The 12,505-nt window shown below is 42.2% G+C and overlaps 1 protein-coding gene and 1 pseudogene across 4 annotated transcripts in view; both read right to left on the bottom strand.

Annotated features, from left to right (window-relative positions):
- Nucleotides 1-91: 91 nt before the first annotated feature.
- Nucleotides 92-12,505, bottom strand: part of OSBPL1A (oxysterol binding protein like 1A) — a 228,913-nt gene continuing 216,499 nt past the window's right edge. For all 4 annotated transcript variants that reach the window (XM_007974412.3, XM_037982433.2, XM_007974419.3 and 1 more), the window contains 7 exons: nucleotides 10,587-10,694; nucleotides 9,606-9,695; nucleotides 8,439-8,565; nucleotides 5,348-5,464; nucleotides 4,604-4,727; nucleotides 3,083-3,173; nucleotides 92-1,324 (listed from right to left, as the gene is read on the bottom strand). In XM_007974412.3, the coding sequence (XP_007972603.3) occupies nucleotides 1,222-1,324; nucleotides 3,083-3,173; nucleotides 4,604-4,727; nucleotides 5,348-5,464; nucleotides 8,439-8,565; nucleotides 9,606-9,695; nucleotides 10,587-10,694 (760 nt within the window). In that variant the 3' untranslated portion in view covers nucleotides 92-1,221. The remainder of the gene's footprint in view (nucleotides 1,325-3,082; nucleotides 3,174-4,603; nucleotides 4,728-5,347; nucleotides 5,465-8,438; nucleotides 8,566-9,605; nucleotides 9,696-10,586; nucleotides 10,695-12,505) is intronic.
- Nucleotides 8,618-8,736, bottom strand: LOC119618633 (5S ribosomal RNA; annotated as a pseudogene).

Genomic DNA, 12,505 nt, shown 5'->3' with positions numbered 1-12,505 from the left:
TTCTTTGATAGGACACTTCTAACAATTTAGGATAGTATTAAGTGACAACATTAGTATATTTGAAATTTTAAAAGAAACCACACTTTTGGGGAACATTCTAAAGCCTTTATTTAGCATCAGGTAGATTATTTCATTATAACACTTGTTAACTTCAAGACAGCAATTAAAATCATGTACTGGCAGCTACCTAAGGCCCATGGGAGCAATATCTCAGTCTGGGGTTTGGGTAGATAAATACTATAAGATTTAAGATTAATGTGCCCCAATTAAAGGGGCAAAACTACTGTACAGTAGGTCTCCACACATATTTTAAGTACACAAGTACCTTGCAAACTTGAAATGCACAAGACCTCCTTTTATATAGTTTGATACTTACATGAGTGCAACTTAATTTCTCTAGCGGCATTTGCCACTGGAAGTGGAAGCATTTAACAAGGTTTGTCATTATGTAATGGTGATTAAAATCTATATTTCTAGGGCATTTTTGTGAATTGCTAGATTTTATACATATTTTCAATTCAAATGTAAACTTAAACATTTTAATGATACTGTAGAAAACTGTAAAAGTAAATTCAGAGCACTAAGTAAATTAAATACTTTTCCAGTTTAATTCTTCAGAATTTTCAAATCAGAAATATCTATTCTGAATATTCAGGCATTTTTTTCTTCTTGGAAGATGGAAGGGGTAAAATTGGGAGGATTAGTATGAATAAAAGCCATCTTATCAATGGAGTCTTTATAAAATGACATAACCTCTACATTTGAGCAATAAACATTGTATAGGACGAGAGTTCTAAATATGTCAAAGGTTACATCTAAAACATTCAAGCATGACAGCATAAAAATATTCAAAATAACTTGATTTGGGATTACTATATAGTTCCATAAAGCTAAAGTTACGTTTAGGTATAAACCTTCAGTAAATATGGCAACAGCGACCATAAAAAGCATATTCCCCAGCAGTCTTCTCTTACCTCTATATAAAATAGTATTCCAAATAAGTACGTTTTATAGCAAAATTATGCATTTTTCCTAAGACTTTCATCACCAGTATCACCTTATACCCTGCTTTTGTTGGGGGTGAAATGCAATTATGAATGTTTCTTCTTTTTTTCTTTTTTCTTTTTTTTAAAGATAAGTAGAAACCAAGGGAAAAAAATTTAAAAACATAGGTTTAAGACTTATTTGTAGATTAGCCAAACACCCTGACTTGTATGCATTTTAATAAATGTCAGGCAAATTGAAGTAATTTCTGTCCCAGTAGCTGCCAGAGTAAATCCAGTCCTGTGCTCCATTGTAGGGATTAGGACCTTGATGGAACCACCTGTTAAAAGAAAAAGGACAAGATTTACAGGGCAAACTGGAAAATCACAGGCTGTTTCTTCACTAGCTTGCAGTATTTTTCTATTGCAGCAACTCATTCTGTGAGGGATTTCTAAAGAGATGCTGAAGTGATGCTGTTTCTCTGCTTAGGTAGGGAACAGGTCTGTGGAATAATATTCCAAAAGGGGTAATGATACCATGCAAAAGGAATATGGATTTCCCACCAGGATCTAGCAAGCTACTTGACAGAAGCAGGGTCTTCTAATAGGTTGGTTCGAAACAATGTATTTGTCTAACAGGTTTACCCTCTAGCCCGGGTCTTATTTTCCACAGCAAGGCATTCTTTTAAGCAGTTAGGAATAAATTAGAATAAGAAAATTAACATTTACAGCATGCCCACAGCAGTATGTAAGGCACCTGGTTCAGTGTAAATGCCCTTCAAACTTTTTCTTTTTTTTTTTGGTTGAGATGGAATTTTGCTCGTTACCCAGGCTGGAGTGCAATGGTGCGATCTCAGCTCACCACAACCTCTGCCTCCCAAGTGAAAGCGATTCTCCTGCCTCAGCCTCCCAAGTAGCTGGGATTCACAGGCATGCACCACCACACCCAGCTAATTTTGTATTTTTAGTAGAGACAGGGTTTCTCCACGTTGGTCAGACTGGTCTCAAACTCCTGACCTTGAGATCCGCCCGCCTTGGCCTCCCGAAGTGCTAGGATTACAGGTGTGAGCCACTGCGCCTGGCCTCAAACTCTTAAAGCTCCGTTTTACAGATGAGAAGCTGAATGTCTAAGCAGTTAAATAACTTGTCCAACCTCGTAACTGATGGCAAATTTAGGTTTAATGTTAAAGACCATGATTTTTCTAATATACCATGCTACACATAATCCAAAAGACATGAAGAGACATTTCTGAAGACATACAAATAGCCAACAGGACATGAGAAAATGCTCCACATCACTAATTAGGAGGAAAACGTGAATAAAACCCACAAGATTATTATCTTACACCAGTTAGGATGGCAATTATTAAAAAGAAAAAACATGCTGGCAAGGATGCAAAAAAAAAGCAAGCTCATACACTGGTAGTGAGAATATAAATTGGTAGAACCACTATGGAAAACAGTATGGAGATTTTTGGTTTTTTGAGAGAGTCTTGCTCTGTTGCCCAGGCTGGAATGCAGTGGCGCGATCTCGGCTCACTGCAAACTCCGCCTCCCGGGTTCATGCCATTCTCCTGCCTCAGCCTCCTGAGTAGCTGGGACTACAGGCACCCGCCACCATGCTCAGCTACTTTTTGTATTTTTTTAATAGAGATGGGGTTTCACCATGTTAGCCAGGATGGTCTCGATCTCCTGACCTCGTGATCTGCCTGCCTCGGCCTCCCAAAGTGCTGGGATTACAGGCGTGGGCCACTGCGCCCGGTCAGAGATTTCTTTAAAAAACTTAACTACCATAGGATCCGGCACTCCCACTGCTGGGTATCCAAAGGAAAGGAAGTCAATGTATCAAAGGGATACCTGCATCCCTATGTTTACGACAGCACGATTCACAATAACAAAGATATGGAATTAACCTGTGTCCATCAGTGGATGAATGGATAAAAGTCAGTGGAAATAACTTTTTTTCAGGCCTGGGACAACTCGGCAGGGTTTGTGTTAGATAGGCCCTTGCTCTGGGGGTCAGTGTCTGGCATCCCTGCCTCGTCCCACACAGCAGCCTGCCTGAGGGCTCAGCCACACCCCCTGACTCAGGCACGCACCTCGTCTTCCAGTCCTCTTCTGACTTGGACCTGTTTTTGCGGGCTGCTCTTTGTTTTTCCTCAAGTCGTTTTTTTTCTTCACTAGCTTGATCTAAAATAAGAACATCAATACAAACCATTAACACTCTACATAGAGGATGCCAGGCACAGTATTAAGCACAAGAACTTCACAAAAGAACCATCTACACGTTCTCCCTTTTATTAGAACACAAATACCAGAGTCAAATATCAAGCAAAAATTGTAACAGATACCTGGGCTAGTACGAGGCAGAGCTGGTATCACAGACGCAGCATCTCTGACAGCCTATGCTCTTAACAACCTTGCCAAGAACAACCTGCTTATTCTTAAGGCCAAAACAACTGTGTTAAAATTCTTCAATGAAAAACTGGGTGTACAAACTAAATAAACGTGAAATTATTCTAAATTCTTAGTGAGACCTCACAGAGCTCCTTCAGATGCCATTCTTAAGAAATTTAAACAGTCTTCCAAAATACTGTTGCGGTGTCTCACTTTTTCTCCACTGTGGCACTATGACATGTTAGATGTGATGGCTGTATCATAAAAGGCCACATGGTGATTCTATCATAAGAGGCTGCCTGGTGTGGGAGAGGATGTTTAGCAGCATCCCTGGCCTGCAGACGCCAGTAGTACCTCCTAAGAAGTGACAACCAAAGTCTTCAGACTTTGGTACATGTCTTCTTGGGGGGGGAAATGCCCCCTTTTGAGAATCACTGCATTGGAAGAGATTTATAAGATAAAAATGGGCTGGGTGCAGTGGCTCACACCGGTAATCCCAGCACTTTGGGAGTCTGAGGCGGGTGGATCACCTGAGGTCAGGAGGGCCAAGACCAGCGTGGCCAACATGGTGAAACCCCATTTCTACTAAAAATACAAAAATTAGCCGGGTGTGGTGGCGCGTGCCTGTAATCCCAGTTACTCAGGAGGCTGAGGCACAAGAATAGCTTGAACCCAGAAGGTGGAGGTTGCAGTGAGCTGAGATTGCGCCACTGCACTCCAGCTTGGGAGACAGAGCGAGACTCTGTATAAAAAAAGGAAAAAAATTGTTGTAATTGATACCCCATTTACCCTGATGTGATTATTACATATTGTATGCCTGTATCAAAATATCCCACATACTACATAAGTATATACACCTACTTATACCAACACACAAAAACATTTAAGTTATAATTAACCAAGGGGAGGCCACACTCTCCTCTGAGGCTGACAAGGTGCTATGTAAATTCTGGAGCAGACAGTGACTTAATTAGTCAGAAAATGCCTCTGGCCATCTCCAGTATATTAAATCCTCAGGGGAGTATTACCACAATAATATGAGCTAATAAGGTCTGCCCAGATTTCCAAATTTAAAATAAAAGTTACTGAATTTAAATTGAATGTTAACTCAAACTTCATCTCTAAGAGAGACTAAAAGTGCTAGTACCTCAATGATGCTAACAATCACCAGGAATAAAACAAAGCATCACCCCCCGAGAAATGAGTCTTCACTGGCTAGTTACCTATCTCTCCATTTTCCATGGCTCTAATGTCAGGCCGTAACCTGCAGTCTGTCTTGGGGATCACACTCTCCATGTCTTTGTCTACTTCATTCAAAACCATTGCAAAACTAGTAAAATTATACATCTGAAAAGAAGCAAAAGGATGAAATGAACACATACCAAGGCATAATGCAAAATGAAACGTCCTGAAAGTAGAAGGATGACTTGACAATGACCCCCTCCCTTTCGTGGTAACAATGGTCAGTCTTTCTCAGATCACACATATCTAAATGTTTTCACCCAAATCTGCACCATCTGTGGGTATCTGTCTCAAAAAAATCTCAAAGCAGGCTTTGCAGAATAAATATCCTCTATCATGATCAACTTTAAATAGAACTCTAAGCAAAAGCCAACATTCTTTTATCTTCATTAAAATCATTTCTTGCTGGGTCTGGAGGGCTGGTACTGACTAGGCTGCACCAGCTTATATTTAATCAGGGCAAGTTTCACCGCTAAGTAGCTATTAAGCCCAGTGAAGCCCTAACCCAACACATCCTCCCAGCCGGATGCCAGAGGGATGGACAGCATGATGCACTTACGATGCACTGAGCTCAGGCAAGAAGGGAGCACTCGGGACTCAGTGGGGGCTCAGGATGCCAACCTGCCTGTCTCCAGGCTGCCTGGGCTGACCCTGCACGTGCCAGGAAAGAGCGTCACAGTGCTGCACACAGACAGCGAGGCCACCGCCAGCAAGCCCAGTCTCACCTGGGCAGAATTTGGAGGCCGTGGGGCTATTCGCCATAGAAGAACGCTCCCAGGGATAATGAATACACTTTCAGAATCCGGCATTGGCATTTCATCCGACTCCTCAGAGGTGCTCATCTAGAAAAACCAACCAATGAACAAAATTTCAGTAAAAAGTTTTAAGATACAGTCAAGCACCACATAATGATACTTCAGTCAACAACCGACTGTAAATATGATGGCAGTCCCCTAAGGTTATAGCAGAGCATGTACAGAAATCTGCTATATGGCATTTGATACTGGCATTGCAGATCAAGTAAGGGAAATGACTGATACTCAGTAACAGTGTTGGGACTTTTGGCTTTCCATGTGAAAAAAAGAGATAAAAATACATACACGATCTAAGTTTGTGTAAGTACACTGTATGAGGTGGTACAATGACGAAATCACCTAATGATTTCTTAGAACATATCCCTGTCCTTAGGAAAATATATACACACTTGCAAATTGTAAACCATTGTTTATTGCACACCACTAGAATGTAAACTCCATGAGGGCAGGGACACTGTGACTTTCTAATTCTTATATCCTTACTTTGAACAGTGTGGGAAGCCAATGGATACCTGCTGAACGCCCGAGTGGGTGCTAAGAGTCTCACAAGCTTTGTGTGTTGTGCCACTTAGTGTTACCCGCATTTAAGTCATTATCATCATCACTCTTTCCTATAGGGTTTTATGTTTTTAAGGCTGTTTCCTTTTTAAAGACAAAATAATTCATTTGAGTATTTATTTTTAATATTTTTGAGATAGGGTCTTGCTGTGTTGCCCAGGCTGAAGTACAGTGGTGCAATCACAGCTCACTGTAACCTAAAACTCCTGGGTTCAAGTGAGTTTCCTGCCTGTCTCCCAAGTAGCTGGGACTACAGGTATGTGCCACCACACCCAGCAAATATTTTAAAAATGTTTTTATAGAGATGGGGGGGTCTCATCACGCTGCCCAGGCTGGTCTTGAACTCCTGGCTTCAGGCAATCCTCCTGCCTCCCAAAGCATCATTTGAGTATCTACTAAGGAACTTCTGGAGGCCCAGCCACTGGGGTGTTAGAGAAGCACCGTCACTACCTGACTTTTGTGGAGCCCACACACTAGAGAGGAACAATCTGAGAACAACAAAAGGTTACACTCTTGGGGAAGTCAACTAAATGTATCAATGGCACAAGACCAGGAGGGATCCCGAATGCATCTGATGAAAAGAGAACTTTTCATTAGATGAAACACAGGGAGCCAGCGTTTCCTCGGGCTCCCCTCCCCGCGGCCGCAGCTATGCTACTATTCTATGTATATGGTCTTTACGCAACAACCCCTCAAGGAGAGGTCACGACCGCTTTTTAGACATATGGAATGAAGGCTTTGGAAGGGTAAGTCATAGTCCCAGCATCACACAGTGAACAAATCTAGAACTCCTGCCTGAGACACATTCAGTGAATATAGTTTACAAAATAGCACAGAGGTGACAATGCTAATGACACAAACTTCCCGCAGTGTCTGTGTTCAGGAACGAAATCCATGGTAGGCAGACGACAGGAACACACGAACGAGAGAGACCAGAAAAGCAGTGGATGTGTGAGAATACCTGCTCTCTCCAAGAGGGGAAAAAAAAAAAACACTTTCTCACAGACTGACCGGGAATTTAAAGAATATAAGGAATGTTCTCTGGAATTTCACCAACATTCTTGGCCATCCCCACTCTGTGAAGAGTAGGAAGGCAAGCGTGTTGTGGAGATCGTCTTTGTCAAGGAGCTGCAGCCGAGGAGTCCCAGAATCCCGGACACGCCCTTCTCAGCCCTGTCAGTTTCCTGCTGGCTGTGGAGCACAGTTGGTGCACAGTTCCCGTGGGCAGAAACACGGGATGCAAAGAGGGAAGCAGAACTGTGCACACACAGCTGACGGGAAACCAAGAAAGAAAGAAACAGCCCCAGCCACAGGAAAGCAGAATGCTCCGGCCATTTAATAAATCTCTTTTCACTTTGGGAGCAAGGCTAACTCTGTCTCAAAAGAAAGTCACTCATAAATACACCTTCTGCTTTTGAGGGATCTTAGGGCTTCCTGAACTTTCACATGCATAAGAAACGTTAAAGAGCCCCAGAGACTGGTCTTCAGTAGGCCTGAGGTGAAGCTGGGCCGCCTGCATTTCTAACGAGCTCACAGATGCCACTCAAGATGCCAGTCTGAGGAAGTGCTTTTGGCAGAAATGACTTTATCCGTCTTTACTATGAGCAGATACTATTCTGAGCCCATTATGTTTGTTAACTCATTTAACAGGTAGGTGCTATTATGGTGCCCGTGTTACAAATGAAGGCACTGAGGCAGAGAGATGAGAAATCTGGGTTTGTACTGCTCATCAGCAGTGGGGCTAAGATTGTAACCCAGAGTTTGCGCTTGGAACCATTATCTTGGTTACTGGAAAGGAATCTGTCCTCAAACAAATATTTCCTGTCCAAAGAGGTACAGTCCTCGAGCAGTTATGCCTGGAGGGAAGGGGCAGGAGTTTGCCAACCATGGGAGCCTGCTCGGGACCATGCGACAGGAAGCCATGTGCCTCCCCTACTGGGATTTTACTGTCCCACAAAGAAAGGTTAGTAAGAAGAGGACAACAGCCCAGGGATAACTCCTTTCACTACGACAGTCTTAACTTCAGTAATTTCACGATAAGGAACAAGGCAACAAAACTGGTAAGCATGAAAATGTCAGAGAAAATTTTGGAGGAAATTTTAAATCTTCAACAATTTCAACTTTCTATGCACATCAACAGGAGGAAAAGAAAATTTCTTTCATTAAGATGAACCCCAACATTCCAAAGCTATGTGAATTAAAGCAAAGTTCCACATATAACTGCTCCACAGTTAAAAAACTGATACGTGTCCATATCCTATACAAGCCTATGCCGAGTACTTGTTAGAGCAAATGTCTGACCATTAAAAAGAGGAAAGTGATATGCATTAGCAACAAGGAAGAAGAAAGTCAAATTGTGACCCTAGAACAGGCCAACTCCAAAAGGATTAGTACACATTGAAGAATCCAGTTATCCTTTGATACCACCTGACAGGATGTTCACCTGTTTGCTGTTCTTCTTCTCTTCTGTATTTTTCTTATCATTTTTTTTGTAAGCATCAAATGTGGCAGGGTCAACACTGTATAAACATTCAGTCCACTTCCCATAGAGGGCACAGAGCTTCTTCTTGCTGGCAAGAAAAACTGATGTTTAGTTAACAAAGCAGTGTTTGTTTTTTTTAAAGCTGACAGCACCTGGTATTCCCAGATGGTCTCCCATCCAAGTCCTAAACAAGCCTGACCCTGCTTAGCTTCCGAGAACAGATGAGATCAGGCGTGTTCAGGGTGGCATGGCCATAGACTGTTTTGCTGCAATTGAATATTACTACAAAGGTGTGTACGAATCAGATTTTCTATTTTGTGTGTGTGTGTGTGAGAGAGAGAGAGGGGGAGAGAGAAGGGGAGAGAGAGAGAGAGAGACAGAGACAGAGACAGGGTCTCATTCTGTCACTCAGGCTGGAGTACAGTGGTAGAATCATGGCTCACTGTAGCCTCAACCTCCTGGGCTCAAGCGTTCCTCCCACCTCAGCCTCCAGAGTAACTGGGTCCACAGGCATGTGCCACCACGCCTGCCTAATTAAAAAAATGTTTTTTGTAGAGACAGGGTCTCACTATGTTATCCAGGCTGGTCTCGAACTGGCTGTAGCAATCCTCCCCACTCAGCCTCCCAAAGTGCTGGGAATACAGGCATGAGCCACTGTGCGCAACCAAATCAGGTTCTTTAATGAAACGCACTTCCTTGTAGACGAAAGATTTTTCAACTTATTACAATGCTTGTTTCCTAGGTTACGGCAATGTTTTTTGTTTTTTTTTTTTTAGATGGAGTCTCGCTGTCACCTGGGCTGGAGTGTGGTGGCACGACCTTGGCTCACTGCAACCTCTACCTCCCAGGTTCAAGCAATTCTCCTGCCTCAGCCTCCCAGGTAGCTGGGATTACAGGTGCCCACCACTATGCCCGGCTAATTTTTTTGTATTTTTAGTAGAGATGGGGTTTCACTATGTTAGCCAGGCTGGTCTTGAACCTGACCTCGTGATCTGCCCACCTCAACCTCCCAAAGTGCTGGGATTACAGGCGTGAGCCACCGCGCCCGGCTGACAATGTATTTTAATACCGACATTTTATCTAGTGAACAAAATCTATACTATTCAACATTTAAAATGGAAATTTTACCTTTTATCTTGAATGTAGCCTTCAACTTTGTGTAATTCCTTACCAAAAAGGCCACATGGCTTAAAATTCAACACACATTTGTCCCCAGTCCTATAAAGAAAATATTAAGTTCAGATGATCATTTATTACCAAAGCAGCAGTACAGAAAAATAACTGTGATAACTTTTCTAGCAGCAGCTACTGTTTACGGATTTTCTCTGTGTGCCCGGCTCCACACTAAAGTGATAATGATTAATCCTCGATTGGTAATCTTCCCACCGTAAAGAAAAGGTATGTGAGGTGCAGAAAGAATACGTGACTTGCCTAAGGTCACAAAGTAGAATGGGAGCCCAGCTCTTTCTAGTCCTATGCCCTGTCTCTCTGGCCCCCACTAGACAAAGGAAGCAAAATGAGCTGAGATTGGAATTAAGGTTCACAGAAGCCGGGAAAGCTGGGTTCACCCAGTCTTCCCTAATCAGAGACTTTAATGAACCCTCTTTATTAAATAAATGGGCTTCCAGTCATTCAAGAGTTATATCGCCTGATTTCTTTTCTTTTCTTTCTTTCTTTTTTTTTTTTTTTTAATGAGATGGAGTCTTGCTCTGTCGCCCAGGCTAGAGTGCAGTGGCATGATCTTGGCTCACTGCAACCTCCACCTCCTGGGTTCAAGCAATTCTCCTGCCTCAGCCTCGCGAGTAGCTGGGATTACAGGTGCCCACTACTACGCCCGGCTAATTTTTATATTTTTAGTAGAGACAGGGTTTCGCCATGTTGGCCAGGCTGGTCTCGAACTCCTGACCTCGTGATCCACCTGCCTCGGCCTCCCAAAGTGTTAGGATTATAGGCGTGAGTCACCATGCCCAACCTATATTGCCTGATTCTTAAATTTTCATCAGCCTGTTCTAGAGCTTTTCTTTAAAGACAGACAAAACCAAGAAACCTGAAGTCCACTAAAACTGCTTGATGAAAACTGAAGGAATGAAGTACCCCAAGGTGCCTTACTTGTGGTTTATGATTTCCACATTGCCGTACTGTTCGATCCACAGTTTACCCACAATGATATTATGCACACAGCAGGTGGGATTTGTCCATGTATATGCCTCATTGTGTCTAAAAAACAAAACCAAACCCAGAAAAATAAGTGAGAGGTATATTTTGTTTAAAAAGTGCACTTGCTCCAAATGCCATTACTCAGAAGAACCAACCAGGCTGCTTGAGGTAACTAGGTTCTAAAATTCTATTGATGTTAACTCACCATAAAATTGGGATCATTTGCCCATTCTTGTTTCTTGAAAGGAAGTAACAGCTTAAGAAAAAATTCTATACTTCCATCAAACTCCAAATAAACTATGTACATAATCATTTCAAGCATTCAAAAGTGTCATGAAACATTAAAAAAAGCTGAAGTAGAAACAGAAAATAAAGTCTATTTAGCGCTTTCTAGAGAAAGTACCCTCCAGCTCACCAAAGGAAAAAACTCATCTATGTGAATAAACTCCCGATATTTTATAATCCTACATACCCCAAGGAATAGAAATCATTCTACCATAAAGATACACGCACGTGAATGTTCACTGCAGCACTGTTCACAATAGCAAAGACATAGAATCAACCTAGATGCCCACCAGTGATAGACTGGATAAAGAAAATGTGGCACGCATACACCATGGAATACCATGCAGCCATAAAAAAGAACAAGTTCATGTCTTTTCTGGGAATATGGAGGAGCTGGAGACCATTATCCTTAGCAAACTAACACAGGAAGAGAAAACCAAATACCACATGTTCTCATTTATAAGTGGGAGCTAAATGATGCGAACTCAAGGACACAAAGGGATGAACAGACACAAGGGCCTACCTCAGGATGGAGGTTGGGAGGAGGGAGAGGATCAGAAAAAATAACTATTGGGTACTAGGCTTAGTACCTGGGTGATGAAATAATATGTACAACAAACTCCTATGACAATAGTTTACCAACAGAACAAACCCACACATGTACCCCTAAACCTAAGATAAAAGTTTAAAAAAAAGAAAAAGTTTTATTATTATTATTACTTTTTATTTTTTGAGACAGAGTCTCGCTCTGTCACCCAGACTGGAGTATAGTGGTGTGATCTTGGCTCATTGCAACCTTCACCTCCTGGGTTCAAGCGATTCTCCTGCCTTAGCCTCCTAAGCAGCTGGGACTACAGGCGCCTGCCACTATGCCTGGCTAATTTTTGTATTTTTAGTAGAGACGGGGTTTCGCCATGTTGGCCAGGCTGGTCTTGAACTCCTGACCTCAGGTGATCCACCTGCCTCGGCCTCCCAAAGTGCTGGGATTACAGGCATGAGCCACCGCTGCACCTTCATATATTCGTCCTTAGATATGTTTTTTAATTTACATAAGGTAAAGCTCATTTTTGTTGGTACTCAGGTCTATGCTTGTACAGATCTGTGTAACCACCACCAACACAATCAGAATCCTAAACAATTCCTCCACCCACAAACACTTCGCTCATGCTTCTCCTGGTAGTTAAACCTTTCTCTACTCCTAATCCCTGGATCTCCAACTCATTCCTTATCCCCAACAACTGAGCTGTTCTCCATTGCAATAGTTTTTCCCTTTCCAGACATATAAATGTAGATTGCCTTTTGAGATTAGCATCTTCAATTTGTATCATGCACCTGAAATTCATCTGTGTTGTTCTACGTATCAATCTTTGTGCTGAGTAGGATTCCGCTGTATGGATGTGCCACCGTTTGTGTGACCATTCACCCACTGAAGGGCAGGTGGGCTGTTTTCAGTTTTTGGTGGTGATAAATAATGCTACTATAAACATTTGTATACAGCTTTTGGGATAAAGGTGAGTTTTCATTTCTCTAAGGTAAATACCTAGGAGTAGTATTGCTAAGTCATGTGATAAACATAAGGTTAACTA

This window comes from Chlorocebus sabaeus, chromosome 18 (assembly GCF_047675955.1).
Source record: "Chlorocebus sabaeus isolate Y175 chromosome 18, mChlSab1.0.hap1, whole genome shotgun sequence".
NCBI lineage: Eukaryota > Metazoa > Chordata > Mammalia > Primates > Cercopithecidae > Chlorocebus > Chlorocebus sabaeus.
This window is presented reverse-complemented; position numbering and strand designations above follow the sequence as displayed.